At 36.2% G+C, this 26,744-nt stretch overlaps 1 protein-coding gene across 4 annotated transcripts in view; it reads left to right on the top strand.

Annotated features, from left to right (window-relative positions):
* The window catches only part of LOC122400862 (cerebellar degeneration-related protein 2), a 111,492-nt gene that overhangs the window by 75,720 nt on the left and 9,028 nt on the right, over positions 1-26,744 (top strand). The window contains exon 1 of one of the 4 annotated variants that reach the window (XM_043402587.1): positions 5,229-5,265. The exons of the other annotated variants lie outside the window; for them this stretch is intronic. Within the exon in view, the coding sequence (XP_043258522.1) occupies positions 5,244-5,265 (22 nt within the window). The 5' untranslated portion in view covers positions 5,229-5,243. Of the gene's footprint in view, positions 1-5,228; positions 5,266-26,744 lie in introns of those variants that run through there. 4 annotated transcript variants of the gene reach the window in all.

Raw genomic sequence — 26,744 nt, 5'->3', positions numbered from 1 at the left:
CGATGGTTTATTGCCCCATGATGGGGTGTTTCGACGCCCTACGATTGCTGTGACAATAAAAGCGTCTGGAACCACTGCTATCGCGATGTACAGGGTGTTTTGGAAATATATAGGAATTCTATACTTATTATTAGTATTTAATTCACAATGTAATTTCCAATATTATTAGAGAGAATTTTAAAGAGCTTCTTTTATTTTTCATATTTTTTATGTAGCATGCACGAATGAAGTTATGCGTGACATTTAGATCTGGAGAATTTCTCCGGTCGACAATTAGTTAACGAAACATATATTTACGGATACACCTAATTAGAAATGATTGATCGAATAGTGTAACAATAAAAACTTCCATTTACTGACGTTTATATAACAGTAGTTACAGATAATCTATGTAATCTACGAGGTAACCAATGAAAAATTATAAACGAAGTGGAAACCTTAACGACGATGAATATAATTTCGTAATACAGTGGAACGGAAATAGAACTAATAAATACGTTTCGAAGTGATGGCGCGAATGATAGAAACTGTACAATTACATGATTATATAACCAACATGACGGGATTCTTATTAGAAAAATGTGCACATAGATGCGAGCCACCGTCGAGAAGAAACTTTCAGTCACGTTGGATAAATTGGCCGTGCATTATTTTGTATTACAGTAGTACTCGTTACGGTTATATAATACAAAATAAACAATATACTCATTATACACGATAGAATTTCACTAACAAGCATTTCGCTATCTTAGCCCTTTCAAAAATAGCGAAACTCGATCGAAAAATGTAAATTGTTTGAATTTTTTTTCATTTTTTATTCTTATTCGAATTATGAAACTGGATAAAAATAGAAAGAAAACGGAAATTTTCGTTGCGACCTTTGGCTTTGCAACATTTATCAGGCGGATTTCCTGTTCCATTTTAGAATGTCGACATAATGCATGATAATGTTAGCGAACTTTGATCAAGCATGAACTCAACAGCTTTTGCTGATTGACGATGGGTACATTTTTATTCTCTTATTTACGTCTTGCTGGTATTAGGATGCTTAAGTACTTTTGTTATTAATTAATTTTGTCTCTCTAGACGAAATATAAGATAACTTATCTGATAAACGTATGTTTTAAAATTCCCTGCTTGCATTTAAAAAAAAAAACTCATTTTATGAACTATTGCATTAAGCAAAAACAATTATTACAAAAACAAGTGTTCAATTTTATATAACTATATTACTAAATACTTTTATATTCATCAGGAGCTAATTATAATTTCATATTTCAAGAAATTCTATGATTCAAGATGGTTACTATTTCAAAGATTTCACGTTATTAAGGGGTTATGAACACATATTTATTACCATTTTGAATTTTAGTTAACAAAATACGCATCAAGTCACATTTCAAGCAGTTCACAATTGTCTAGAATCAAAGTTTTGGTCTCGTAAATGTCTCATGTTTGGTCTCATGAATTAACTTTGTTTCTCTAGACGAAATATAAGATAACTTATCTGCTAAACGTATGTTTTAAAATTCCCTGCTTGCATTTAAAAAAAAAAACTCATTTTATGAACTATTGCATTAAGCAAAAACAATTATTACAAAAACAAGTGTTCAATTTTATATAACTATATTACTAAATACTTTTATATTTATCAGGAGCTAATTATAATTTCATATTTCAAGAAATTCCATGATTCAAGATGGTTACTATTTCAAAGATTTCACATTATTAAGAGGTTATGAACACATATTTATTACTATTTTGAATTTTAATTAACAAAATATGCCCCAAGTCAAATTTTAAGCAGTTCACAATTGTCTAGAATCAAAGTTTTGGTCGACGCGTTGATCCCCCGGAATTCCAGGACTTACAGAAGTCTGAGGCGACGCCATGTTGTTTCTGCGTGCAGCGTGCAAAAAGCGCGCGATTGGCGAAGCGTTAAACGATGGCCAACGGTGCCTACGGGCGTTGGGCAAAAATGAAGTTTGACACGGCTGTTCCGAACGAATACCGGGAAAGTTCTGTACCAAGGTTGCCGGTTTTTTTTTTATCAGCAAACGAACGGTTTGTTGGTCGCGTGTGTAGACGTGGAAGGAGATCGAAAGCAAGAGAAAGAACGAGGGAAAGTGGCCGAGGCAAATGATAGCGCGCGGCTCCGGAGCGAGGCAAAGAAAATTCAAGCGACTGATTGATCGGCGAAGGGTGAGAAAGGTAAGTCGCGGTACGTATGGCGCGACGGAGAAAGATAGCGACGACGACAGACGACAGGTGCGCAATAGTAATACAGAAATCGTTGGTCGGATGAGAAATGGCCGTAATCGGTCGAGTGCAAACACAGAACTATTACTGTTAGTAAATCATCATTACCGTTCAAACTTGCAACAGGTTCGTCGCGGGCCGACCGAACCGATGATTCTGCAAATATTTGGCGTAACATCTTTACCGTACTCGCATCGGCGATGAACGGCACGATCGGTTCGTTTCGTATTCCGTTCGACGATCTATATGCAAACCATTGATATTCACCGCGATCGAGACTCTGCGTGACTGAAATCAGAATTCGAATTCTTTTTATCGCTTCCTATTCTATCGATCAACCCTTAGCGGTTTGAAAGAATTTTTTAACACGTTCACTGTCGCGTCACAGTTACGTGACTTCACTGAGAACGTAAAAAAATTAATTTTCAAGATTAGATATCGAAGAAAATAAATCTAAATAGGACTGTTGAATTTTAACGAGACTGTACGAATAATTTCTATGAGAAATTGTAGTTTTTTTGAAAGTTTTGTGTTCGTGGACAATTTGAGGGGTTTGGTATGGCAGTTAATCTGATAAGAAAAAAGAAATTCACACATTTAACGTATAACTAAAATAAATAGAAATAAGTTATATGACAAATTGTGGCTAGTTTCCAATTGTCTAAAAACAAAGTATCGTTTTCATGGACAATTTGAGGGATTTGGTATGGGCAGGTAACCTGATAAAAAAAAAGAAATTCACATACTTAACGTATAATTAAAATAAATAGAAATAAGTTATATGACAAATTGTGGCTAGTTTCCAATTGTCTAAAAACAATGTTTCGTTTCCGTGATCGATTGGAGAGGTTTGATGTCGAAATCAATCTGTTAAACAATAGTGGCTCTTAACCTGGTAGCTATACTGTTAGATCACCGCGGAGTGGGGCAAATTTTCTGTTTGTTTTTTGTTGAAAAAACTTCTACGTGCGATGACGACGCGACTTTCAGTTACCGGGATGACAAATGTCGTCACATTCACTGTCACGGCAATAAAAGTGACTTAATGTCACTAAGAAGTAAAAGTAATTCCTTAAAGATACGCGTTAGCGTGAAGTCACGAGTTTTATGGCCGTGACAGTGAATGTGACGACACTTGTCGCCGTGGAAACTGAAAATCGCCTCGTAATGGCGCACGTGGGGTTGGAATAACCCTCTGCAGTTCGCCGTGCAGAGGCTCGAGGAGCAACGACACGTCGTCCTGCACGCGAACGAAATATCTGCTCGAGGGAAATTGGAACCCACATTTAAATCGACGATATCAAACTTTGCGTAAGCTATTTATAGATATTTCAAAGAAACACTGTGAGAAACATGACACCGAAGTCTCGCAGATAAAAGCAGGATTCATTTTCAGTTCTCAGAAAGACACTGGCCGAGCTACGACGCTATAAATAAAAATAACACAACGTGAAACACATTTAATTTCTACTTTTTGTTAATGAGACCTTTACTAATATATTTATCAAGTTTTAGTTATTTGCGTATTTAATCGTATTTAACATGACTTTTTACTGTATTAGACGCACATTAAAAGCAAATTATACCGTGTTTGGTGTTATTTTAATCAGAAAACTCTCGCAAATACATAGGTAAAAGTTTCATTAAGAAAAAAACGAAAATAAAAAAGTTTCATCTTTGCACTATGTCCCTTCTCGATAGTAGTAATGTCTACCAAAAATGACTCGCAGTTATTCAAGCATTGCTGTATTTATTCCTGCGAGAAAGTATTAATATACTGAATAAATACGTTGTCTGCTTCGTCGACGAAAAGAACCGAATGAAAAACAGTTTAAACTACGTAAGAATGCGCAGAAATGGAATAAATTTCTTTGGGCGTCTGTAGTAGAGGATCTCCTTAAACGTTGCAACCTGTTGAAGTAAAGTAGTCTGGCACAATTATTTGCGTTTTCCTTTCTAAACCAACGTAAGTGTTTCCTCCCGTCGCATTGTTCTATCGTTTTAGGCCATAATGTCTTTGCCAGACTTTTTGTACGTCTAACAATGACTGGCGCTGTCTAAGCAGAACTCGCTGCCTGCGTTTGGACGCTGATTCCGAAAGTCATCAGTGAAAGCATAATTGTTTTCTACCGTCTTCTTTGACACGATCCAAATTAATGCCAACGAAAATGAAAGTAACGCGAAATTGAGTATAATTGAATCTCATTCTGCAGTGTCTTTGTGCAAGAAAGGTAAAATATTTTTAATTGAATATTGAAACACGTGCTCTTTCTTAAGAATTATTGTTTTTCTGCAACGATTCGAGTTTTATTATACTATTATATTTTATTAAATATTTCGTGTTTCTATTATTATTTATACCAACAAACAGTAATTATACTACGAATGAAACTCGTAAGGGGTCACGAGAATCCGAAGAGGTTGAAAATGGCTGACCTAGAAGTCGAGCTTCCGGTCGTTTCCCGTTGAAAATTTTAATTCCAGGGTTATCATAAACAAACAGCAACGCTTATGAATATCCATTAACGTCGCGTACCCGGCGCAAACGCGTTATTAGTTGTTATTTCCACTTCAACTGTTCGCCTCTGCCCTTCTGTGCGAACAGCGATTGTTTCCACGGGCCAATTTCAGCCGACGGGCCCACAGCCGTAGATTAGTCTTGCGTAGAACGTTGATTTCTTCCAATTACACGCCCGACGAAAGTAACTACACGCGAACCGTCCCATTGTCTCCTAATTAAATTCGCACGAAATTCAGCGACGAGCATAACATTCGTTTCTGGCACGGAAACTTCCCGGCGTCGGAGGAAGGGGGGAGGGGGGGACGGAGCCCTAAGGATGTGAAACTAGCCATTCAGTATTTATCACCGGGACAGCAATTTTCACGTAACGACGTGTACGTTCGGTGCATAAGGTACTAGGCGCTTCTTCGTAAATTGCCATCCCGCATGTGAACGTCCAACGGTGAACCCCAGGGAGACGGACATGAAGAAGGATGCTTTCGAAGGTGTGTAATTACGTCGTTGTATCTCATTAGAAAATGAAATCTTTTTATCCCGTTCCTTCCGTTAGCGTTACGTTAGACGATTACGTCTGCGAATACATCGACGATGACTCCGTAGATAACGATAAGCCGCGACTTACACCTATGCAATTAAGCTTGGAAGAAGACAATTCGCCGGGAGACCTCCTCCTCGGCGCAATTAGGCTCTACACGTGGGTAGGCTTCGAAAATTGTACCCGGTATTTATGTGGTGGGTACATGCGGTAGTACATTATGAACCCTTTTCACTTTGATTGTCGATCATGAGTCGTGATGAAATATCACTTTATTTCGATTCTAGAAATTTGTTTAATTGATCAAAGACTATATTGAGACTGGTGGCGGTTTGTGGGAAGAAGTGAACGAAATAGCAGGAGAAAATTTTAATGGGAGACTCTAGAGGTCAAAATAAGACGAAAATCGAGAATACTAATTTGTTGATGGACGCTTCGTTAAAAAGTTATTAACGTTTAAAGTTCCGCCTGTACTGAATTTTTTTCTAGAATGGGGGTAGGATTTCGGGGATAGGTCTATTCACCAAAAATGATTGCAATTGACCCCAGCAACCGAAAATAATTTTTCCAGAATGATCTGAATTTTTTAATTTTGTCGAAAAATTTCATACACTCTCGAATTTTTTTCTCGAAAGTGGATAGAATTTCGAGGGTATGTCTAATGATAAAAAATAATTGTAATTTACCCCCGGAATCGAAAATCGATTTGAAATTTTTTTTTTAGTCGAAAAAGATTTTTCTTAAAAATTCGTTTTTGATTTTTAATAAAGTTGGTTAGCGCTGTATGGAAAAATTGTTTAATACTTTTTTATAGGTACCCATGAGCACTACTTCCGAAAAAAGTTTCATTGAAATATATTCACTATTGTAGGAGTTATGGCCGTTTGAAAATTGGACCACTTTTATGGAGTTTTTCTCATTTTATGGGGTCAAGGAGCAACTTTTCCAATATTTTTAGAATGTCTACATATTCTTCACTAAAATACGCGTTGATTGCTTTTTGAAATATTAAAATCGTCCAATCTGTTCAGAAGTTATGACGGTTTAAAGATATGTATGAAATTTTAGGGAAGCATTTCTGGGCCTCACATTAGATTTTCGGTAAGGATTTTTTTTCTCGAAAATGCGTAGGATTTCGGGGGTGTGTGTAATGGCCAAAAATGATTTTAATTGATCCCTGTAACTGAATATAATTTTTTTAATATGATTTGAAATTTTTTAATTTCGTCTAAAACTTTCAGTACCTACTCGAATTTTTTTCTCGAAAGTGGGTAGGATGTAGGGGGTATGTCTATTCACCAAGAATGATTGTAATTGACCCTCGCAGCTAAAAATAATTTTTTCAGAACGATTTATAATTTTTTTTTCGCCGAAAAATTTCATACCACCTCGAATTTTTTTCTCGAAAATGGGTAGGATTTCGTGGGTATGTCTGTTCACCAAAAAGGATTGTAATTAACCCCTGCAACCAAAAATAATTTTTCCAGAACGATTTGACCGAACACCCTGTATAAGAATAGATGATGGGTCGAGCACTTGTGAGAGAGATAAGAGCATGGCCCTCTGCTGACAAGTGCGGGAACCGTCGCCACAATTTCATATTGAGATGGAAATTGCACATAATAGACTTATTTTTACTATAATCATCGCATTATTTCATACACTAGAACCTTCTTGTTTATTCCTTTCTATAATATGTTCCAAAGAATGTTTTACAAATATTATTGTAAAATACGTTTCTTTATATGGGGATTAAATTTTTCAGAAGTTCTTCTTTCAAGAAGAAACTTATTTTTGAATCCTATTATGGCAGAATTATTGGCATCTGTTAAAAAATTTGGAAGCTGCGAATGCTCGTCTACTCGCTTCTAAATATTCTTCAGGTATTTGACGACACCAGCACGGATGAGATCGGCCGTCGTTACACGCATTGTTTTTACAATTTCTGGTTCGTGAGAAGAACTAGATTTCTCGGCAAGTATAACACTCTCGTATCTGGCGTTTATGAATGGACCTGCCAGGTTTTCTTCCCGGCTCGTTATTAGAAAAAAGAAAAGGATGTCGAAAGAGTTTGAACGATTCCGCGAGGCAACGGGCGTGTTAAGTTTGCGCTTGTAATTAGAAAGGATTGTGTGTATCGGTTTACTGCTTTCGTTTCTTTAAAAAACGTACGATAATGAAAAATGTACGAAACGTGAAACTATAATCGCGTTCGCGATATAATAGACACGGGCATAATTTCAATCGATCAGATACAGTTTTATGTGACATTTTATTGCTGCGTAATAAAAATGTTTTTTTCTCGACGTTAATGCCACGTTATTTCATACTTTGTTTTTGTATGCACGGTTTAAAAATTAATTGATTCGGTATGATAATTGTTATTACTTCGGAAGTCGACGATTATACTCAAATCGCGCGCGAAATCGACGCGTGCGCAGATCGCGGTTTATGATAACGGCGCAGCGCTAATGGCGCCGCGCGAAGTTCTCACTTACCGAACGAACGTCAAGAGAAACAATACTATATTAATAATAAATAACTTTTAAGTAGTCATTTTGCGTGTATTCTCTTGGAAATAAATTTCTACAAGAAACATTTCTTAATTAAGAGGTTGTATTTATTAATTTATAATAAGGTGACCTTGAAATGACCTTGAGCATGAAAAATCTAGAACAGGACTGCCTCAAATATCATACTTGATGATACGAAGAAACGTTGGACGAAAAATTTGAAGCAAATTCTTTTTTTGTGTTTTAAATATTTTAAAAATTAAATACTATGCGTTTGAAGAATAACTTGCAATTAAATAGTAGAATACTCGATATTATAAATTAGTTATGTTGTAATTTCGGAAAGATTCTATATCATTTTTCAGCGAAACTGCCGCAATCCTCGCTCGATGGGCGCTTGGAAAAGGCACGCGAAAATAAACAATAATATCCAGGCCAGCGAAGGCTCGCGGAATTTATGGTGCGAGCATCTTCGGGAGAAATGCTCCTAGAACGTCGCTCGTATGTTTTATGCACCGGCCGACACAATGATGGGAACCAAACCCACGTATTTCTACGGCTCACGGAAGCGTGTTCGTTTATGTGAGCCAATGGCAAATTTTTTACGCGAGATTCTGCCCCAAGTGAGAATAGAATGGTCTGTCGTTATATTCGTTTCTTCGAGTAACAGCGAAACGTACGTTTAAAGCCGTAAGTCGAACGCCAGGTTCGCATGCTTGGCCGTATATATGCATTTTTAAATACAACGTTTGAGAGCCAGTGCCTCAAAAGGTGTTAATAATGGATAATAAAAAATTCAATTTGAATTTCATTATTATTGAATTTCAAAAATTGAATTATTATTGAATTATATGAATTTCATTGAATTTCAGATAATAAGTTTTTTTATTTGAGCAACCCAGGAAGCTTTAGAGAATTTTTTAAATTAAATCGACCAAGATCAAAAGATTTAAATTAAATTCGTTTGGAACACTGTTGGAGGACTTATACTGGCCGCCATTTTGAAAAAAATAGAATACGTCATAAATTGCTTATTATGTGAATATAAATACTCTCTTAATTTGTTGATGATTAATAGTTTTATTTGTTGAGGGAAGCTTTTAACAAACTGACTATGTACCATTCGACTATCTTAGCGAAAGAGAAGAAGACGAAGAGTGGAAAAAGTATCTGTTATTTTATTATGAGTTCAAAGCGACGTCCTTGGGATCTCTAGACGAATAAGAAGTGTTTTCGAAGTTAACGTCGAGCGGGAAGAAATTAATTGGCGGGAGCCTTCGTGAGAGACGAAAGTAAAAACAGAAATAATATTCGTAACTGGTTTGAGCGCGCCGGGAGCTACCACTTGTCGATTTAAATCGGGCGCAAATCTGTCACCGTTTTCAGAGAGAAAAACGTACGCGTATGAATGGCGTTGCATTACCGTCTCTGAACGAGGACAGGTATTTTGCAATGCGTAACCTGGGTGCGCCGATAGAACATTTCATTTCTAGTTCCCCGTAACGACTAGTTTACAAATTACAGTTTACGAGGTTAACCTACTGACAATTTCGAACAATGACAACGATCACAATGAAAGCGTTGTTCGCCGATAATAGGAGGAAAATGTGGCGTTCGTGCACGGTAAAACTTTGCGTTACAAATTGTAAATTTCAGCGTCCACTACGAGACGCTGGAAACGATTAGAAACTTAAAAGGAACAATTGAATTAAATTATGCTGAGTACAAAAGAGACTCGAACGGTTCGATGGATCTGGAAGAGTTATTTTTAGAACCGTGAGCGATTTATGATTTTCTGACATTTTCGAATAATTTAATTTTGAATAAAAAATTAGAACGTTCAGTTCCCACGTTTCTCTTTGAATATTCTCACATCGCGAAAATTGCTACGTAACAAAACGAGTAACTATTTTACTGGATTTTAACAATAAATGTCCAGTAAGAGATAGGCGAAAAGATAATGGTATAAAAAGATGGAAAGCGAGTTTAGAAATGTAAAAAAAACCAGTTGAATCAGATTATATGAAGTGTAAAAGAAATTTAGACCACTTTGGTGACAATAATAATAATCGTGGTGGACAAGTTGCTCGTAGAACAATTTCTCCGTTATTCTGATAACATCTGCATAATGTTATTGTTACTACAGCGTATTCGGACGCGAAACTCTAATGTATGCGTGGTTTCGCGAACGTAGAAATGTTTGACAGTCGTGTTCTAGCGATTTGCATAAATTTACGACCGCGAAAGTGAATCCCCTGGACGACTGCCTATTTCCTCTCAGCTGGAACTTGTCACCTTTCGAATGTTGTCCACCGTAGACGAGGTTACATCAATCAAAGTTACACACCAGGTTCGTTGGCTCATTCATTATTATACCTGCTATACGTCTTACCCGTGGTAGATGTCTCGCGGATTAGCGCATCAGCTACAACTCGCTAATTGAGCTCACTGCGATAATATATGCAATAGAGTGTATACAAGGTGCATCCTGACATGTGGGAGAGCAACTACAACGGTTCATCGAGGACACAGAAACAATGGAAAAAAATTCACATAAACACCGTGCCCCATTTGATCCTGTTTCCGAGTCATAATCATTTTTAACTCCAGTAACGTGCAGTTGTTCGGCCTGTCAGGAAATAACCAAGATGGCCGACTTTGGTCCAAAGTCTGCAGACGCAATATTGGAGAATTTCAAATATATTTTAAGCATTTTAATATTAAAATTGTGACTTTATTTGATTCTATTTTCGAGTTATATATAATCATTTTTAATTCCAGTAACGTTCAGTTATTTAACTTGGCAGGAAATAATCAATATGGCCGCCTTTGGTCCAAAGTCTGCAGGCGCCATATTGGAGAATTTCTCAATTTCAAATATATTTTAAGCATTTTAATATTAAAATTGTTACTTTATTTGATTCTATTTTCGAGTTATATATAATCATTTTTAATTCCACTAACGCATAGTTATTTAACTTGGCAGGAAATAATCAATATGGTCGCCTTTGGTCCAAAGTCTGCAGGCGCCATATTGGAGAATTTCTCAATCTTTCAAATATATTTTAAGGATTTTAATATTAAAATTATGACTTTATTTGATTCTATTTTCGAGTTATATATAATCATTTTTAATTCCACAAACGTATAGTTATTTAACTTGGCAGGAAATAATCAATATGGTCGCCTTTGGTCCAAAGTCTGCAGGCGCCATATTGGAGAATTTCTCAATTTCAAATATATTTTAAGCATTTTAATATTAAAATTGTTACTTTATTTGATTCTATTTTCGAGTTATATATAATCATTTTTAATTCCACTAACGTATAGTTATTTAACTTGGCAGGAAATAATCAATATGGTCGCCTTTGGTCCAAAGTCTGCAGGCGCCATATTGGAGAATTTCTCAATCTTTCAAATATATTTTAAGCATTTTAATATTAAAATTATGACTTTATTTGATTCTATTTTCGAGTTATATATAATCATTTTTAATTCCACTAACGTATAGTTATTTAACTTGGCAGGAAATAATCAATATGGTCGCCTTTGGTCCAAAGTCTGCAGGCGCCATATTGGAGAATTTCTCAATCTTTCAAATATATTTTAAGCATTTTAATATTAAAATTGTGACTTTATTTGATTCTATTTTCGAGTTATATGTATATAATCATTTTTAATTCCACTAACGTATAGTTATTTAACTTGGCAGGAAATAATCAATATGGTCGCCTTTGGTCCAAAGTCTACAGACGCCATATTGGAGAATTTCTCAATTTCAAATATATTTTCAAATATATTTTAAGTATATTAATATTAAAATTGTGACTTTACTATTGGGTTGTTCGGAAAGTCATTTCGTTTTTTCCCGTCAGAGGACTTAATTACGTTTTTTCGAAACCAACTTCACACTTAAGCCGCATAACCATTATATGTCTTGAGAGCTGATATTGCAAGGCTTGTGTGTGAAAAAGTTCTATTAATTCTACACAGTAGTTTTTGGTTGGTGCCCTTTTAAATATGGAGAGCAATAAGCAGCATTTTCGTCATATTTTACTTTTTTACTTCAGAAAAGGTAAAAATGCTGTCCAAGCGAGAAAAAAATTGACGGATGTGTATGGAGAAGGCGTGTTAACAGTACGCCAGTGCCAGAACTGGTTTGCAAAATTTCGATCCGGCAATTTTGATGTCGAAGATGCACCACGGTCTGGAAGGCCGGTCGAAGCTGACAAAGATGCGATAAAGGCATTAGTTGATGCAAATCGGCGAATAACCACACGAGAGATCGGTGAGAGGTTAAATTTGTCGAATTCAACTGTTTATGGCCATTTGAAAGGCATGGACTTAACCTCGAAGCTCGATGTGTGGGTGCCCCATGTCCTTACGGAGCGAAATTTGTGTCGTCGCGTTGACGCGTGTGATTCGCTCCTCAAACGTCAAGAAAATGATCCATTTTTGAAGCGGATTATTACTGGGGACGAAAAATGGGTTGTATACAACAATGTTAAACGCAAGAGGTCATGGAGCAGAAAAGATGAACCGGCTCAAAGCGTGTCAAAAGCCAACATTCACCAAAAAAAGGTGATGCTCTCCGTTTGGTGGGATGTCAAAGGAATCGTTTTTTTTGAGCTTTTGCCGGACAATACAACGATTAATTCAGAAGTCTATTGTCATCAGCTGGACAAATTGAATGATTCACTTAAAGAGAAGAGGCCCGAATTAATCAACAGGAAGGGTGTAGTGTTCCACCAGGATAATGCGAGACCTCACACAAGTTTGGTCACTCGCCAAAAACTTTTACAGCTTGAATGGGACGTACTGCAACATCCACCATATTCTCCAGATCTGGCGCCTTCCGACTACTATTTGTTCCGGTCCCTGCAAAATTTTTTGGATGGCAAAACCTTTACCTCAAATGAAGATGTCAAAAACCACCTGAACCAGTTTTTTGCCAGCAAGGACCAAAACTTTTATGAGAGGGGAATTATGTTACTGCCAGAAAGATGGCAAAAGGTGTTGGACCAGAATGGCCAATATATAATTTAATAAAATATTTATTCATTATACGAAAACTGTCTTTCATGTTCCCCAAAAAAAACGAAATGACTTTCCGAACAACCCAATATATTTGATTCTATTTTTAATCATTTTTAATTCCAATAACGTGCAGTTATTTAACTTGGTAGGAATTAACCAAGATGGTCGCCATTAGTCCAAAGTCTGCAGACGCCATATTGGAGAATTCCTCAATCTTTCAAATATATTTTAAGCATTTTATTATTAAAATTGTGATTTTGGATTCGTTACCAGCCGTCTGAAAAATTACCAAAGCTTCAAAAAATCCAATTTGGTACACAAGTTTGTAACATAAAAGATCAAATTAGTGTTTTCGAAAGTTGTGAACATTCACAGTTGCTTAGGTTCATAGAGTTTCACAATATTTAATATAGCGAACAATCGATACTCTTATTGTTAAGTAAATTAATAACTTCCCATCAGATCCTATTTTAATTACGATGTAAGAAAACAGATTTCTAAGAAACCCAGATTTGCAAAAGGTTGAATTTAATTTTTAAAAAGGTGAATATAAAGTATTTTAAAACCGACAGTGGGGGTCTTGAACAAACAAATGTTTCTAGGTGACCCAAAAAATAAACATTGAGCAGATTTAAATCTGTGGAACGGGGCAGACCAGACAATGCCCCCCCCCATGATTTATCGATCTCGTATAAAATAGATTCGTTCGAGAAGTGTCTAGCTACTCGACTGAAATGTGTCGGTGTATCATCGTGCATAAATCACACGAGACGTACAAGCGTGCAATGAAACTTCTTCCTATAATTCATGCGGTTGATTACTCGAGGAATTGACGTAAGATTGACTTGTCGTTCTCCCATTAAGGCAAATCAAGAATTATTGAATACTATTTACGAACAGTAAACTGGAATCTGTTACACTAGCTCGGTTCGTGATTGAGAATTATGGGAGACAAATGGCTATAATTCCAGAGGAATCTGGAATAGGGCATGTTTAGGTGAACTTTCTTCCTTGTTCTTGTGTTCTCGATCGACACTGATAAGTCAGATACAGCATCTACCTGTAATCCTATATTCAGATTAGTTTCCAAATTAGAATACAGTTGGTTTCGGTTTGTACAACAGTCTCATTCGCTGAAACTCGCCCTTTCACCTTGGTATAAACGCAACGAGGCTAAGGATGCTCCACCTGCATTTTGCTCCCATTATTGTCTGGGTAAATAAAATTGAATGAGGATAAAAATTGAAAGAAAATATATTTTAACCCTTTGTAGCCCGGATTATGCTTCTGGAAACAATTGTACGATATAAGTATTGGTAGATATTAATAATATGATATGAATTGAAAGGTAAAATAAATACCAACTGTTCCCACTTTGGTGGAACGTGGTGTAAAATACTTGTATAGTGATTGTTCGTCAATGATGCTATTGCTGTAAAACTACAGTTGTGATTCGTAAATTGAACATTTCTAGCCCTTCCAACTTGGAAAACTTCCCTTTCATTAAAAATCATGAAGTTGGTATTGGCAATATAGTAATGATTCTTAAAATGAGCTTCATGCGTGATTCGTAAATTGAACATTTCTATCCCATCCAACTTGGAGGATCAATCTTTTGTTAAAAATAATGTAGTCGATACGTATTGGCAATATAGTAATGATTCTTAAAACGATCCCCAGACGTGATTCGTAAATTGAACATTTCTATCCCATCCAACTTGGAAGATTCCCCTTTTCATTAAAAAGCATGGAATTGATACGTATTGGTAATACAGTAATGATTCTTAAAACAAGCTCCAGACATGGTTCGTAACTTGAACATTTCTGTCTCATCCAACTTGTAAGATGCCCCTTTTCATTAAAAATCATGAAATTGATCATTAACAATCATGAAGTTGATACGTATTGGCAATATAGTAATGATTCTTAAAACGATCCCCAGACGTGATTCGCAAGTTGAACATTTCTGTCTCATCCAACTTGTAAGATTCCCCTTTTCATTAAAAAGCATGGAATTGATACGTATTGGTAATACAGTAATGATTCTTAAAACAAGCTCCAGACATGATTCGTAACTTGAACACTTCTATCCCTCCCAACTTGACGAACACCCCTTTCATTAAAAATCATGAAGTTGATACGTATTGGCAATATAGTAATGATTCTTAAAACGATCCCCAGACGTGATTCGTAAATTGAACATTTCTATCCTATCCAACTTATAAGATTCCCCTTTTCATTAAAAAGCATTGAATTGATACGTATTGGTAATTCAGTAATGATTCTTAAAACAAGCTCCAGACATGATTCGTAAGTTGAACACTTCTATCCCTCCCAACTTGAGGAACACCCTTTTCATTAAAAATCACAGAGTTGATGCATATTGACGATACAGTAATGATTCTTAAAACGAGCCTCAGACATGATCGTAAAACTGAACGTACCAACCTCGGAACGATGTTCATTTTAAGAATCATTCCTATAAAATCAAACTTGAAAGACGTATGCAAATAATGAACACCTGACTTCGGCTGACGTACGCTGAATTACAGAGGGCTACAATTTCGAAGACGATCGAATACATGAAATATTTCGTTTCTTCGACATCGACATAAAATTCCTCGAATCGTTAAACAAAAGATAGATCGAAGCACGATGAATAACGGCGCGGTTAGGAGCGTACCGCGATACAATAACAACGATAGAAAGTATGGAAATCGCGAGATTGTTGGTACACACTTTGACCCGTATCTGCCAGCGAATTCCCACACTCGTTGCCCCGCGCAAAAGCAAAGTGTGAAATTGCATTTTAGAGCCAAGTTACGGTACGTGCTTTATTGTTGTTCACCGGGGACGCGAACGGAGGGCGTGGTAGGAGCGATAATGGTACCGTTTTAGCCCGACGTACACACTCCAGTTAATATCGGTAATATCTTCGAAACGGTTTCACGCCGTGGTTCGTTTCGCTCTCGAAAAGGTCAGGAACGGTACGAAACGTGTACACGTCGCACCTGTGCGGCCGCGCGGAGCTCTGTCCACGCCAACAATGGCCTCCTCTCTTTTAATTCGACCGATGAAGAGATTAATAACGTTTCGCGAAGCGTTCCACGGGAGAAAGTATTCGGGAGGAGAAGCAACGGCGTAGCCGGGGTCGTGCCAGGTTATTCAAATCGAAATACCACTAGGAAGTCGGTTCCACGGCTAACCGGGAGAAGGGATTTAGCGTTTCGTGTTTCGTGTTTCGCGGTAAACGAGGCAACGATTTAGAATCCCCGCGTCGATCGTTGCGCAACCGGCGTTTCGATCAACGGGTGCTCGTTTTCACCCCGCCTTAAGAACAATTTTTAATAACGATCATAGACTTTTGCGTAAAGATTTGACCAGGTTTTTGTCCTTACAAGACCCAAAATTGAAGGCTAATTGGGCACTAGAGCAGATATAAACTGATGCTGATTGTTCTAAAAAGTCATCTTCTTTATTTTAAAAATTGTTGAATTTTAGGGAATTCTATTTCTACATAATTATTTTCTCTACCCGGACGAAGTTACTGTTTGGGGTGGTTTTTTGACCGGTGCAATGATGAAAGTTTATTGTATGTCGAAACGACCCTGAGTATACAAGACTAGAAATTTATGTTACTACTTATTTCTATCCAAATTTATTTTCTTCAACGTCTCAACTTGAGAATTATTTTTTTTCCATAATTAAAAGTCCTGTCACCCTTATATACATGGGAATCAAAATGTAAAATTATTCTTTTTGTATTTCCAACCTTAAAATAATTGAAATAAAAATGGCGATTCGTTTGACTACATCGATGAAAAATAATTTTCCAATTGCCCCCAAAAGTATTTAAAATTTTGGGGTGTGCACCCTCCGTTGAGAAACATAGCCTTGGAAGAAGTCTCACGTTGAAACTAACACTGCGTTCACTGCAGTTTTTTTCTGAACCTTCACATTCGACGCCTCGAGTCGCTTACGCTGCGTATTAAATTTTCATATACAGGGTGATTCTGGAAATTGGGGCAAGCCGTCTCTCGCAAGCGAAGGTACAAAAAATTCATGAAGGAAAAAGCTCAACCCCTATGCAAGGCCATCTTTTGACGATAGAATTTGTGCATCATTTTTTAAGGGCTCCGATACATAACTACCCTCATGTCAAAACCATAAATGCGAAAACTTTTACCTTTCTCCCGTTTTGGATTTCCAAACTTGAATTTATAATAGGATCTCCCCGGTCCTATTTTTATTTAGGTCCCCTCATAAAATTCTGGAGGTTTGCTTTATTGATGTGAAATTTATGCACATCTGGCGACCATGTTTATTCCTAGCCTCTTACCGCCTTGCGAATAGAAATTGACGTATCGTAAACCGAGCAATTAGTTTTCCGAGGGTGCAGTCGACTACCCTCATGCGTTAATTGGAGGTCGTGAATTCGTCTTTGAGAAGGACTGACGAGGGCCAACAGGCTAATCACAGCAGTCAAAATGACCCATTTGTAATTTCTAATAAAAATTGTAAGCTGTACTTTTCTATAAGAGAATGAATAAACATTTATTTCCATTGCATTATACATTTCTTCGAGTATCTGTCGTCTTAATTCCTTTGATACAAATAAATACACTATAATTGTCGGTAGTTCTAGTGTTAAGAATCTCCTAAAGTGTAACTTTTTAATCAGATTATCTTATAATCTTAGAATAGCCACATTTTTTCCACAGTGTACGTTAAAATAGCTTAAAAATGGTGTTCGATGGCCTGGAATGGAATCATAAACCACCCTCTCTGTTCACCCTTCAAAACGTTTCCTGCCCTTTAACGACTTTTACTTAAACTGGCCTTAGATAACATAGGAGGGATAGTATATTTTTAAATGTTTCTCACCGGTGGGCTCCACGCACCCCTAGTTTTCTTAGAATTAACCACGAATAGATTTTACAAAAATAGACATGGGTCCTCGAAGATTTCTAAAATCCAATAATTGTAAATAGAAATTTTATTGCCTGTATGAGAACGTGAAAGAAGAATCCAAAAAGAGTGTATTTTAGGGTAGTTTTTTCAATTTTTGCAAAATCTCTTATATCTTCGTCAAGATTAATAATTTTTGAAATTTTATCCTCCTGTCTTGACAATATTGCTAAATTTTAAAGTTGCTCTCGATTAATTTGAAATAAATTTTAATACATTTCAATTTACTACATTCACAATTGTGTAAAAATATAAATCCAACATGTTCAAAAATGTTTTAATTCAATATTTATATTCAGTGTCCCATTTTATAAAACTATTTCAAATTACAAAAGGGTCAGATTTCTTTATATAGAATGATGCTTAAAAATTTCTTTTTAATAGAAGAAATTTAATAATTTAAGAGTTATTTGAAGAGTTTTGTGGAGCTTTTACGTATTTTATTTTAAAATCACCTGCTTAATTTTTTACTTTAAAGGGCGTTCGTCGGTTCCCCCGTAACATGGCGCCTATGGGCACGTGCCCTTCTGCCCTTGCTTTGTCACGGCCCTCAGCATGGTGTTCATGGTTCTGTGATCATGTAGCGTGTAATTTGCTCTTAACATGCGAGTCTTTTGCTCGCAAGGAAGCCCTACAACTGTCTCACCAGGTGATGAACTTTGAAAGAATGAACTTAAAAGTCGAACGACCATGCTCTGAAGAATATTTCCCTTCGTTGCACATTTTTAATAAAACAATTAAAATTTAAAACTCGGAACAACAGAAAGGATTGAAATCCTTCGATCCATTATTCCATTTCAACATTCATTCTGCACAATTAAAATTCATTCTTTCTCGACAAATATTGCAAATCTTTTATAATTTAATATACATAAATCCCAATATAAAAACATAAAATAAATTCCCAAATAGATTCTCAAACATTAGAATTATAAACAAATATAATTTAAACTTTGTCCTGGAATTTTCAGTCACAGAATCGGTATAACAATTTGCAAAATCTTTTAACACTTTTTTACCTGTTCTGCCAGATTTTAATTGAAGTAAAAATTAACTGTACGAAGCTAATTTCTTTCCACCGACCAAGTAACGATGTTACAATCATTTATTCTCAACACACGATGCGTTACGGCGTATATTTCTAGGCTAAAGCATAACTTACGATTTAAATGGAGTCGCGATCGTGATAAAGAAAAACGGACTCACACGCTTTGGAAGGTACAGTAAAATAAAAAAATCGTAAAAAAGCGTAACGACACAACGAGAACGTGTTTTCGATGGTGTTTTCTTAAACAATCGTTAACGTGTCGTAAACTTTGTTTTTCAGTGCGTGTTTATAGTTGTCCCGCGACGTAGAGAGACGATTAAAACACGGGGAAATAATTTGATCGAGTTACCAAAGCTGATCGCGAAGACGTACTCGCGCGCTGGATAATTGTATGGACACCAATTAACGGCGCAATAAACCCCGTTTACCTGCGTCGAGAAATGCAGGTATATCTTATCGAAACAACTTGATTAAATTTCATAACGGAACCAATAAGAAACGGGAACCGTTGAAACATTTTTCTAACGTTATCTCGATGACTGAGCATAGAAATCGCTCGTGAAAACACGCTATTCGTCATTTTCGATTTAGCGATCATAACACGCACAGTGTTACGCTGTACCGGACGATAAGATCTTATCTACTTTTCAATAAATTTTACTCATATTGTACCATTAATTTTAAATTTCACTAAGGTTATCTTAAATTTGTCAATTTCGTTTTTGTTATTTTCGAACGTTCATTAATTTCTCCAAATATTAACATTGGAGGGAGTGTACGACTGAAAAATAATTTTTGTTTTTAATTCTTATAAGGTTTTTAAACATTTGTAAATTAGTCTTCGACTGGAAACGTTCTCATAGTTAAATTATTAATTTTAAATTTCACGAAAGTTATCTTTTGTCAATTTTGCATTAAATTTTATTTTATTTTTTTCGAGCTTTCATAGATCAATTTCTCCAAATATTAAAACCGGAAGGAGTCTGAAAGTACTTAATTGCAGTATTTAATTCCAAAAAATAAATTTTGTATTTAATCCTTATCAGTCTTTTAAGAAATCGTGAATTAATCTTGGTCTGGTGTTATCGTAGCTTGAGTCATAACTCTTCGTTGGAGCTCTCGTTCCAGTTTCACGCCAGACCGTTTCCACTATAATGGTTTCTCGTTGACAGATGCAACGGCGATATTATGTCGGTTGGGGCAGAGTTGCACGAACGAAGACATACAAAATTAAGTACACCTGCGTGAATCGGGTTCGCGAGGTCACGGCGTCGTCGAAGAGCCAACACGCCATCGATATTATCATTAAATTCATTATGCAGCGTGACTTTCGAGCCTTGATACACAAATCGATTCGTCCGTGGAAAATAATAGAAACGAGGATGAGTCCGATATTGTATTTAAACGAAATGCAACTTCGCGCAAGCAGATTGTAAAAATCAATTTCTTAAATAGATAAAATTCTTTCGAAACATCGAATTTGAAGTTCGAAAAGTGGAAGCTATTTTTGTTATATTTTTGGTATAGTAAATAATTCTAAATATGTGGCCTGTCGTGAAAATGTTAGGGTTGGTAGGACGCGAGCAAGGTTGCGGAGCGGAAGTTATTTTAATCGTTTAGAGCAAGTAAGTTAGTAACCGGACATTTTACGAGACAGATTTATGCTAATGATGTGTGCAAACAAACAAACATATTGATACGTTTCACAGATAATCACCTGCGCAACGTGAGATTTCCGTCCGCTTAGTCTCCCGCTCGCGCTCCCGAATCGAGCAATAAATCGTTTCCTGGTTATAGCAGACCCGCATACATGCGAGAAAGTTGTTCTCGTACGATCGAAAATGATTGTCGACGCGGAAACAGTAACGTATCCTGCCGATCGCCAGAGTTTCGTATAATAAAAATCGTCCTCGTCTTGCGTTCACAGCCACCCGATGAATATTTCAGTTGCGTTGTCGCATTCAATGAACATTTTGCTATCGTTACCGTACACGTTTTACGTCTGCAAAAATTCATCTCAATGCGTACCGTTTTAAATTGCAAATGAAAATGCAAACGATAATGGAAAATAATAGAAAGTTACGGATCGTAACGGGTATTACTTTTGTAGAAGAACGATGTGGAATAAATGGGAACGAACGGGTATATAAATTTATTTGCCGTGAAATAATTTCATCGGTAAACAGTTAACCCTGAAACGGCTTAGGCAAGTGCAATTAATTTCTACGCTGATATTCGATCTATTTCGTTGGTAACGATCAGCAGTTCATTTTAAACCATTAAGCTTTTTATTTTCAGTGAATTATTTATTGGGTACAAAAATTTTTATTACACTTGGTTGTCCAAGAAAATGTCAGACTGTTAGAAATACGTGCTAACATCGCTCGTAAGTCTCGTAACTAAGTAAACGAAGGGGTGGATGGATAAAGTGATGAGTTACACTTACGAGGTTTCACAACACGCGTGTTGAACGTAAGAAAATGTGTTGCTGCTTTGTAATGGGTACAATTAAAAACGTTGGTTTACTGTAAGTCACTGTAAGTGATATATTTTTTCAATTTAGAATTTTATATAATAACACGAATCGTACAAATGCTTAATTTCTACTGGCTTTCTTAATCCGTTTTAGTAGTTTTGTTTTGTAGGTCAAGATTTTTTTTTTTAATCGGTTCAGCTCGACATTCTCTACAAAAAAGTATAAAGCTAGTTGTACCGAAAAACCTTTACTTTAGGAGATATTTTAATTTAAATATGGCGGGGTACGGGTACAACGGCAGCCATGTTTTTTGTTTTCATTACACGTGGTATTTTTCTCTACGAAACGACAGACACTAAGGAGTAGGATTTATCGGTAGTATTTTATGTATTATTTTGTTTATTATAGATATCCTTTTGTGAAATAATTCATATAAAACATAATACATAACCTAACAATGTCTGCAATATTAAAGTATCTCCTAAAGTAAAGGTTTTTCGATACAACTTTACACTTTCTTACAGAGAATGACGAGCTGAATCGATTAGTGTATCAAAAACTACATGACTTCGTTTAAAAAACAAACTTAACCTCCAAATGTCATCTACTGGACCGCGTATAAAAATACTAATTCCATCGAACAACGACCGCCTCGAAACCATTCATTTTTTATCCAAAACTTTTTCAATACAACCAGGAGTTTCGAAAATATTCCAACTTCCAGTCTCAGTCTTACACAATATTAATATATTTTCTTACGAACAAGATTGCACCGCGACGAAGTAAAAATTTAGCGTCGTAATATTAATTCGAGTCACCGTGTATATGATTAAAAAAAAAAATTGTGACAAAGGTTTTAGCGGTTACGTGTTTTCTTTTCGGTCTTTTTGGGTGGAAATAGCCGACGGTGCGACGGGTTCCCATGCGCCGGGGCATACGCACGAAATAAAAGTAGCTAGAAGTGGGACAGTGTTTTGCACGTGCATCGGCGGTGTGTATACCCCGTGGAAACAGATACGCGTTTACAGAAGTGGGAAAGAAGGGAAAGGAAGAAGAGGTGACCGCGCGGAGTGAGAGTATCTCTACCCGAGGAAAGATGCTCATCGTCCGTCGGAAGGGAATTACACGAGGTGAGAAAGGAGAGGCATTCCCGTCGGTAGTAGGGGGAAAGGAGGGGGTAGGGGAATAGAGACTGGAAGAATGTAGGAGCGGGGAGGGGTAGGGGAAAAAGAAGGAGAAGAGAGGGAGTTACGTTAGCAGTGGATGGGCATTCGACGTTTGGGCTGCACACGCGTTCCACGGCTACCTAGTGAATCACAGAAGACCGGCTACCTTTGGTGGAACCGGTTGTGGTCGATAACCCGACTTCTCCGCGTGGAACGGTCGTACGCGAATCGTATCATCTGGATGGACGCTCCGGAGGAGCCCGAAATCTGCCATCCGACGTTAGAGTGGTTTTAACCGGGAACTCGAGCTCGCGGGACCGGTGGTTTTCGCGTTTGTTCGCGAGAGCTAGTCCTTTTGTACGAGGCGTCGTGTGACAGAAGTTTAAAGTGAACAAATATCGTTTTATAGAACTTCGAAGTTTTTTTTTTTTTTTATATATATTTTGCGACTACTGTCGCCGACACTCGAGGAAGATGAACGGGCCTAGCGTGGACGTGGTATGGGACCCGCAGGCGCAGATGAATTCGTTGGAATGTTGGGATTACTCCATCGAGCTCTCCTGTCTCCAAGGTCCGGAAGGTACATATATCGATACGGAATATCTTCGATCGATCGACAAGGCGAACCGTGCAATAAAATTTCTGTAGTGAACGTGTGCGCTTGAAAATACGCGCCTTTTCGACACGGTGCCGATCAGAGATGGGCAACGTTCTTGTCTGGACTTTACTTTCCAACAAAGAATAAAAAAAAACGAAGTATCCGCACGTTGAATGAACATTAACATTTTTCACCTGGTAACGAAGTTGTATCTCGCATCGACGAAGCAAAAATTCGTGCAAACGAGCTTTACGGATTAAATGTCGATCAGAGATTGGCAACGTTCTTGTCTGGACTCTACTTTCCAATAAAAAAATACAAAACAGGTATTACGAATTTAATGAATATTAAAATTCGTTATCTTGCATCGACGAAGTAAAAATTTGTTCGAACGAATTTGATCGATCAAGCGTCGCCGGGAAACGCGTGCGTATTCAAAACAGTATCAGAGATCAAAGATCAGAGATCAGACGCGAGTGATATTCTTATCTAAACGCTACTTTCTAATAAAGAATGAATATTAAGCTTTTTTAATTTTGGAACCAAGTTATATCTTACGTCGACGAAATAAAAATTCGTCTATTGTAAACTGATCGAATTTTCACGAACGTTCGTGCGGTGGTTTTATTATAAAAATTTAAACAAAAGTTTGCCCATTTTTGAGACGGATCCGTCGACAATTGGTTGATCTTCGAACCTTAGGAAGGAACAGACTTACGGTGTGAAAAAACATATGGAAAACGCATGCAAAGTGTATACTTATGCAGAATAAGGTATTAATAGTATTATGTTGAATTGTACGAAGGATTTATTTACATATGTTTTGAACGTGTTCCGTAAAACCCGCAGGTTAGCGACGAGTGACAGAAATTCCTGCATAATGGTGAACGGTTTACGGAGACAAGTATCGCGACGAAGAAATATTCTACGACAGAATTCATAACACATATCGGTTGTCGCGCTACGAAATTAATGGAATAGTTCATAATTATACGAACATAGTTTACTGTGTTTATTAAACTCTTCGATTTATATCTTAGTCCCGGTGTACAAAATTTAATTACTTCGCATAATTAAGTCTTTTTACTCGACGTGCTTTTCTTGTGCTAACATTGTACGGATCTATAAAATATGAATTTTTTCTGAATGTTATGCATTAACAGGTAAACGGACCGGTGATAAAAATGTTTTATTTTTCCTAGAAATAAGTAAATTATTTACAAAGAGTTAACAAAAACGAACAATATAGGATCATCATTAGAAATGCAATAATTAAATTTACAATAGTGATCGAAGTATAAAAGAAAATTAACTAAATTTTTTTACAGAAACTATAATGACATTTCAGACAAAGACCGAGATTGCATGACAGACCTGACAAGTCACAATATAATATAAAATCTAACTGAGCTGTGTACACCGAAAGAAACCAAAACATAAATTGTGAGAAACGTTTAATAAACACATCGATCTATGCTTGTAATTATCGAATCGACATTCTATGATAGAAATGACACGAGAACACTTTTACTTCGTGCTTCGAAGTACGTTACACGCATTTGAACTTAATACTGCATGTAATTATGTTTACTTTCTTACGTAGCTAACTGATCGTATTTAGATGTTAGAAATGATATAGAAAATCGACGAACGTTATGTTAAAACATTCACAGCTAAAGCATAAAGAATTCAAAAATTAATTCTTCTTTTCGTATGTATTGTTTCTTCATTTTCCACAAAAGAACAATTTCTTAGTATTTCTTATTGTATCCTACAGTTGTTTATACAATATCGATGTTTGCAAAACATCTGTCGCGAATTAGGCCACAAGATGCATATAATAAAAAAAAATGTGTAAACGATGCAATTTTTTCGAAACGAAGCAATAATTACTGTAAATTTTTGGTATTGAATAAAACGAGAAAAATCGTTGAAATTACAAGATAAAAATTTTATATCAATAACGAAATAAAAAGTATTAAACAAAATAGGCACAGGATACAATGTTTACTCACTCTGGTAATTTTTGTAATACCAATATCTAAAATAAATATTTGATCAATTTTTCCTTATTCTTCTTGATATATTCTTTCTATCAGAGATAGACAGAATTTTTCTTCAATTAATGATGGATCATTAGCGGGTCAGTAGGGATTATTGATTAAATAATTTTAATAACTGTAATACTCTGGAATAATTCCAATTATCTTATATAGAGGTAGAATTAATATTAAATATTTTCTATATAAATGTGTATGTATAACTTGAATTTAATCGGTTTATTAGCTTGTGTGAAATCATGTCAACCAGTTTGAGCATAACATAGTTTCGACACAAACGTGTTTAAAGTTTCATTTCAGATCATCTTCTGCTCGAACGCAGCCTACTTAAATCCTCTGTAACTATGTCCATATTTCGAATTTCATTAGAATGTTTAACAAGTATATTCTGAACAATATAATGTTCAATTACTAATATGAGGAATTTTAAGGGATGTGACGAAAAATATTTCTTGAATCTTTATATATTTATAAATTAATTAATACTGGAAACTACATAGCAAGTTCCCATAAAAGAAGCCATGCATAAATCCTGCAAAATGTTCTTGGCGAGCTTTAATTTCTAATTAGTCGCATTATGTAAAAGAAGATTAAAATTACTGACTGGGGTCAAATACCCTATAGGCAACTATCTATACGCTTTCGAATATGATAAATCAATATATAGTTAACAATAATTATTTTGAATACCGTCTGATATAAAATGGCTACATGTATCCATTAAAACTCGTTTAAACGTGACTTCTATCATTCAAGGTCATCTAGAGATCAACATATTACACACAGCTGGAATTTGCATTTCAGAATAAGGGAAATACATTATTTCACTAAAAAAAAAAAAAGAAAAAAAAACTTGGATGATCCTTAAATCTCGAAAAATGTGGCCTTCTGAAAGATTGTTTGCTCGTAAAGAAATATTAGTTCCCTCGTGAATTCCCCACCGTTAAAAATAAACGAGACATTCCAGACGAGATTAAGTTTGATATATTCGTAAAAAAAAAATGTATGAAAAATGGATTTTTTTTGGTCGAAGGAAACGAATAATAACCCCTTAACACGAGTCTGGTAACATTAATGACAGTAAGGGGATAGTAAGGAGAAACGGTAGTTGGGTCGTTTGCTCAGCGCGAAGGTCCTTGGCCCTAGCTGGAGTATGGTTGCACGTTCGTTGCTTGTGGAATCGCTGGAGGTCGTCAGTTTCAGGACGACGGACTGCTGCGAATCAGACCGCTCACCGTCAAGTTCACCTGCCTGGAACATCCGGCGTTATCGTTCCGATTCGCGATCGTTTCGAATCATTCGAGACGCTGACGAGCGATCATCGTCGCTAATAAGAAAGTTCTACAAAACTAAACGCAATTAACCCTACGACTCCCATGCCCGTACAATCCACCGATCTAGTTTCTAATTTATATTTTTATTTCTCGATCAAACTTTATCCTCACTTATTTTAACTTTGCCTTCTTTTGCAACGTCTTTTTTTTATGATGTGACTCCTCTTAGAATATGTAAAAATTAGTCAATCTAGTTTCTAATATATTTTTTTATTTGTCCATCAAACTT

The sequence above is a fragment of the Colletes gigas genome, unplaced genomic scaffold (genome assembly GCF_013123115.1).
Source record: "Colletes gigas isolate AHSC1104 unplaced genomic scaffold, ASM1312311v1 Colletes_gigas_Sc00020, whole genome shotgun sequence".
Lineage (NCBI taxonomy): Eukaryota > Metazoa > Arthropoda > Insecta > Hymenoptera > Colletidae > Colletes > Colletes gigas.
This window is presented reverse-complemented; position numbering and strand designations above follow the sequence as displayed.